Source organism: Tachysurus vachellii, chromosome 24, assembly GCF_030014155.1.
Source record: "Tachysurus vachellii isolate PV-2020 chromosome 24, HZAU_Pvac_v1, whole genome shotgun sequence".
Lineage (NCBI taxonomy): Eukaryota > Metazoa > Chordata > Actinopteri > Siluriformes > Bagridae > Tachysurus > Tachysurus vachellii.
Window position 1 is genome coordinate 6,005,039 of NC_083483.1, and position 6,123 is coordinate 6,011,161.

General features: G+C 39.7%; 1 protein-coding gene across 1 annotated transcript; it reads left to right on the forward strand.

The window, feature by feature from the left end:
- Window positions 1-407: 407 nt before the first annotated feature.
- On the forward strand, window positions 408-5,913 carry creg1 (cellular repressor of E1A-stimulated genes 1). The gene is made up of 3 exons (XM_060860822.1): window positions 408-752; window positions 2,282-2,401; window positions 5,265-5,913. The coding sequence occupies exons 1-3, from the start codon at window positions 477-479 to the stop codon at window positions 5,451-5,453; spliced, it is 585 nt and encodes a 194-aa protein (XP_060716805.1). The 5' UTR covers window positions 408-476; the 3' UTR covers window positions 5,454-5,913.
- The last annotated feature ends 210 nt before the right edge of the window (window positions 5,914-6,123 follow it).

The following is a 6,123-nucleotide window of genomic DNA, read 5'->3' on the forward strand; positions in this document are numbered from 1 at the left end:
CTATCTGTCTGCCTGTCTGCCTGTCTGTCTATCTATCTCTATGTCTGTCTGTCTGTCTATCTATCTATCTATCTATCTATCTATCTATCTATCTATGTATCTATCTATAATAGTTGCTTTAAAATGTTAGTTGTATAGAATGGATGTCATGACATGCACTGAAATGTATTTCTACAACTAGAAATAGTTATATCTGATCAATCTCAATATGGATTGGTGGCAGAACAACTGTGAGTAAAGTTTAGTGTATAAGATAAGATAAACCTTCCATTAATCCCATTTCCGCGATACTAAAACTATTGATGAACTATCGATCCGTTCTATTACTCACACTATTTATAAGGCAGTGTATTCGCGCATGCGCTCTACTGCACCGCGAACACGTTGGATTTAAAGTCACGTGTCCGCATTAGTGGTCATATGACCACTCTGTACAAAACACTGCAGTTTGTTGACATGACTAGAACGACTTGAATATGACCGCAGTGATGCTGTTAATGATATCTTTGGCCTTTATGGCCGTATCGACGAATCAGGTGAAAATCCCTCCACATGAAGAAGTAGCACGAATGGCGCGGTTCGTCGTTAACCAGTGCGACTGGACCTCCATGGCCACCATCTCCAGTCACGAGCCCGTGAAAGCACAGCCGTTCTCCAACACCTTCTCCATTAGCGACGGACAGCTGGGTCACGGCACCGGGATCCCCTACATGTATCTCACACACATGGAGATCTCTGTGCAGGACCTGCAGGTGAGAAAACACCTGGAGACTTCAGCTAAAGCTTATTAGACATTCAGATACAGGACCTCAGGGTTCAGGACTTCTCAAAGCTTCAACTTAAAAGCTATTTATTTGTACAGCAATAATAATAGAGTGTCACAATAAAATCCAGGTGTAAATTTTAATTTTTAATAAGAAATGCAGAGGTGAACGAGGCAAGGAAATGGTCACTGAGATCAAATAAGGAAGAAACACTAAGAGAAACCAGACTCAAAAGGGAACTGGACACAACAACAGATATATTACATTAACAGCCACTCCTTATATCCAGAGTGACTTTCATTACATTATGTTTATACAACTGAGCAATTTAAGGACTTCAACAGTGGTGACTTAGTAGACCTGGGATTGAACTCACAACCTTGCGACAAACCTGGAAACGCAACCATTTGGTGAGGTCAGTGGGTTATTGTGTTTTTGTTACGTGACTGACTTTAATTTAATTTTACATATACCAGCTTTGGAGGTTGGGGTCAGAGCACAGGGTCAGCCATTATACATCCCGGTACCTTAACCGCTTGAGCTACCACATGATGACCAGGCGTCTTCACCTTGGTCTCATCAGGCCAAAGGATAATGTTTCATAACTTGTAGTTTGTTCAGGTGCAAGTTTGCAATCCATAGTCATGCTTCTACTTTGCTTAGAGAGAGAGAAGGGTCTGTTTCTCAATCAACCTTCCATAAATGCCATAAGTGTTCAACCCTTTTCTGATTGTGCTGTCAGAGAAACAAAACTTTTACTAATGTGCTTGCAAAGACCTCTAGGTCACATGATGTATCTTCTGACCACAAAACGCTCAAAAGTTCTGCTGTAGTTACATTTCTTGATGATTAGTTAACCTTGTGCAATTCATTATTAACACCCGACTAATTATTTTCCTAATGATATATTGATATCTTGATATAATGATATCTCTTAATGATTTAGGAGGTGTGTGTTCTGAATGTTGGATTGCTTTTCAAAAAAAAAAAGACTCAATATTGAAATCTATTGTGTTTTTAGTTGTTAACTGAACTTGAAATCTGTTTTTCTGTAGAATTTATTTTAATTGTTATTTAGTCCCTGATAAATAAAACGCAGAAAAGTTGGGTGTGCTTGATTTTTTTTTTTTCCATGAGTTTCTCTAATAGGGATATGAGAATATTTACTCAGCAAAAATAACTGCACACATTCAAGTCATAAAATGTCCAGTCATCCAAGTACGTGATTCAGCCAGTAGCTGTGACTTGGCAGTTTTTGACAAACCCGCTGGATGTTAGTGATCTTTGTTATCTTCCCAAAACTGAGACTGCTGGCAGCACGAGACATCGTCATTTTAAGTGTTTGTCGCGTAACACTTATGAATTATAGTTAACATCAAATGTCCCTCTTTATTAATCATCTGTGAATGAAAGTAACTTTTTTTTGTTTTTGGCATAATCACCAAATGACAGTGAACTAAAACCTGACCATGGTTGTGATTGACAGCTGTTTATGTGTTTATGTTTTTATTTTACAGGTGAATCCACAGGCCTCTCTCTCTGTATCTCTCGCTCAGACACATTTCTGTAAGCACAAAGGTTACGACCCCCAGAGCCCCCTGTGTGCTCGCGTTATCCTCTCTGGCTCCGTACTGGAGGTAAGAAAACACAACACAGAGGCACAATTAGAAAGCAACATTGACCGTAACCTTATTATTTAGGCAAAGCTTCACCCTGATGGACTAGGCTATGCTATCTGAAGTCACAATAATTCCTTACAAACTTATTAAATTGAAAATAATATTAAAAAAGCATTTATCGCATATATTATATTCATTCATTCATTCATTCATTTTCTACCGCTTATCCGAACTACCTCGGGTCACGGGGAGCCTGTGCCTATCTCAGGCGTCATCGGGCATCAAGGCAGGATACACCCTGGACGGAGTGCCAACCCATCACAGGGCACACACACACACACACACTCATTCACTCACTCACGCAATCACACACTAGGGACAATTTTCCAGAGATGCCAATCAACCTACCATGCATGTCTTTGGACCGGGGGAGGAAACCGGAGTACCCGGAGGAAACCCCCGAGGCACGGGGAGAACATGCAAACTCCACACACACAAGGTGGAGGCGGGAATCGAACCCCGACCCTGGAGGTGTGAGGCGAACGTGCTAACCACTAAGCCACCGTGCCCCCCCATATATTATATTATAATGTATTAATGTTTATGGAGATATTTAAGTTTTTATTTACTTTTGCAGTTCTTACATACACCATTTCCCTGCATTTGGGCTTGACTGCAAAAAGAAAACCTAGCTCTTGTAGTAGGCTTGTAGAACTCTACCTCACAGAACACGCTGTAATGATCTGTAATGCCGACTGCACCCAGACTTCCTCACCCAATGTCATTAACACTCTTGTGGTTAAATGAACACAAATCCCAACAGCCACAATACAAAGTCTAATGCCTTCACAGAAGAGTGGAGGTTCATATAACAGGGGACTAAAGCTGGAATAGAAAGAGCAGACATCTTCAAAAAGCACACACAAATGTGATGGTCTGGTGTGCATAAACTTTTAGCTACATATATCGTGCACTTCTGAGACAGTTATGTTGTACCCTCATAAAACAGGGCGTGGATGGGAGGGATGGCACACTCAAACAAAACTAAACTAGCCAATCACAGACATCTGTGAGCTCATAAATGTGGAAGAGGGCAAATAACTGGATGTGGCTGGTGGCTTCATATGTCACAGAGGGACCATGTGTTCACCTTTACCTTCACAGACGATTGGAAGCTGAAGCAAAATGTAGAAAAATCTAACAGAGAGCATCAGGATTTTTTTACTCAGGCATAAACAGGAAACCAAGCTGCGGTGCGGCTGACGTGAAACAGTAACACTGAAATGGATGATGTTTGTGTGATGATGGGTGTGTGACTGTGTGCGTCTGCTGTAGTGTAGGACCCAGGGCTTTCCTTGTTCAGTGCACAAGGAGCAATTAACCATGTCCAGTGCACATGCCTGGTTCAACTAAACCCCTTGTAGAAGTGTATAAACCTACATCACACTAACTATCTATCATGTAAACATAACTGGGGGAGTTGTTATAGATTTTGTTGCTTACAGCAAGGCGACACAGGCTAAGTACATTTATTTAAAATAAAGATTTGGCTCATCCTTGTGGGGAGAACAAGGTGTTGGAATGAGAAATGGATCATCACTTGGTTTACTTTCTCCAATGCAAATTTACTTTATTCTCTTTTCTAGGTCTTTTAGCCACACATACATTTCAAGTAGAAACGGGAGACTGTAATGTTATATTCCAACAACCTACGAGTCGAATAGTGACACGTCTTAACTGATGCTCACGCTGTAGTATGTTACATTTCCTAAACAGGCTGTGATAAAGAAATCAAAAATGATGAATTTTTAAGGCATCACAGAATAGAATGCACACTTCCTCAGAATATCTTTTAATGATGTATTCATATTGATATATTAAACAAATTAAACCATTTTACCCTTTCAGTTTAGTTTTGCGCAACAGTATCTTCACTTCAATGTGACTGAAGTTTATCTTCCTTGACCTTTTTAACTGGGCTTTTTATAGGCAAGTTGTTTACAATATAGAGTGAAGAGAAAAAGAAAGAACATCCTCCCTCAATTTTGTGTTTTTTAATTTATCAAGGGCTCAAATAACCAAATACCAAATTCTATGAACAAAAAAAATGAATAAATAAATATCTTGAGGTGACAAAAATCCCCAACAGATTTCAGTGTGTAGTATTTATTTTTTTATTTTCCAAATATAAACCAACCTTCAGAAAAAGATGGGGGGAAAAAATAAGTATACCCGATAATTCACCTTTAGCAGCAATAACCTGAAGTAAATTCAATGCTTCAGTTGGTGAAATTGCAAACAAATGATTCTGCTTTTTAAACTCCTACCAGTGAAGACACATGTAATTACTTTCTATTAGAGCTGTACTGATGCTCAACACATGTGAATGGAAGTGGGCTTTGACTGAATGCATGTTCTGATGATGCCACACGTCTTGGGCCAAATCTGCAGTTATTTAATGAAAAATTGCAAGCTCCGCTGAATTTAGGCAGTTTTGGCTCAAGTGGTTGATCGCGGTTCAGCAAGTCCCTTAACCCTCTTTACTCCAGGGACGCTGTATCATAGCTGCCCCTGCGCTCTTACTCCAACCTCCTCAGTTTGGATATACGAAGAAATGTATACCACTGTGCTGTAATCTGTATGTGGCGATAATAAAGGCTTCCATGTCCCCAATTCATATCACAGAGTTTGATTTTGTGTTCATTTCTGTGATCGTAAGTTCGTGTAATCCAGGAGGGACTGATTCATTCATGTTTGAGGGCATCTGTTTATGCAAAGCTCATTTAAAGATCTCAGCATCTCGGTGGGGTTGACATCTGGCCTTCATGACATAGTGATAAGATCTGTGAATAAATTTTCCATTCTTCTGTGTTGATTTTAGGTGAATGATACAGAAGCTGACTTTGCAAAGAAGGCGCTGTTCAGCAGGCATCCTGAAATGATCGACTGGCCCGTTGACCATAACTGGTTCTTTGCTAAAATGGAAATAAGCCAGGTTTGGGTGTTGGACTACTTCGGAGGGGTGAAGATGGTGTCACCTGAAGACTACTACAAAGCTACACCGTTCTGAAGAGCACCTGTGTGTGGAGTGATGTGTGTCGTGCTCTGCTTTTTCAGACTAGCTAAAAACTAAATCGCTTCTGAGTTAAAGGGACAGCCACGATTTTTATACTTAACATAATCACTATACTTAGTTGATTCTGTGTCACTTTGTAAAGACACTATTTTTGATAAGAGATTTTTAATCAATACTTTTAAATCATGCTGTTTAGCAGCTTTTTACTACAAAGAAGTCTATAATTCTGACAGTTGAATCGGCATACAGGCGAGTGAGCTTTTGTTTCAAATGATTCACCTTTCTTTGGCACAGTCTTCATTACATGGTGTGAAGAATGAGCCTTGATTTCTTTTCATTAATATAGTTTCCTTCAGTGGCATGTCTTCTTGCTGATGTTGTTATGTTGTAAAAGTGTGAAAGCATGACCTGTAATAAAGGCTCGAGTGAAATAAAGTTTAACTGCTTTCACCAAGCCACAATGAGTGTGGTTTTGATTTAACATCTTCCCCCCTGTCATTTTGGCCTCCATTCTGGTTTTTTTTATATAACAATTTTGCCATTTTGTCTGCTAAACATCTCTGTTTCACTCGACTTGTGTGCTAAGGCACTTTGTAAAGTGTGCATAAGCAAATTCATGAACAAACGTGTGAACAGACTCCTGCCCTAATATGCTCCTTAAGGT

Excerpts from the sequence above, each read along its gene's own strand:
- creg1 (XM_060860822.1), top strand. The coding sequence starts at position 477 with ATGACCGCAGTGATGCTGTTAATGATATCTTTGGCCTTTATGGCCGTA. Across the intron at positions 753-2,281 it reads TCTCTGTGCAGGACCTGCAG|GTGAATCCACAGGCCTCTCT; the intron begins GTGAGAAAACAC and ends TTTATTTTACAG. Across the intron at positions 2,402-5,264 it reads TCTCTGGCTCCGTACTGGAG|GTGAATGATACAGAAGCTGA; the intron begins GTAAGAAAACAC and ends TGTTGATTTTAG.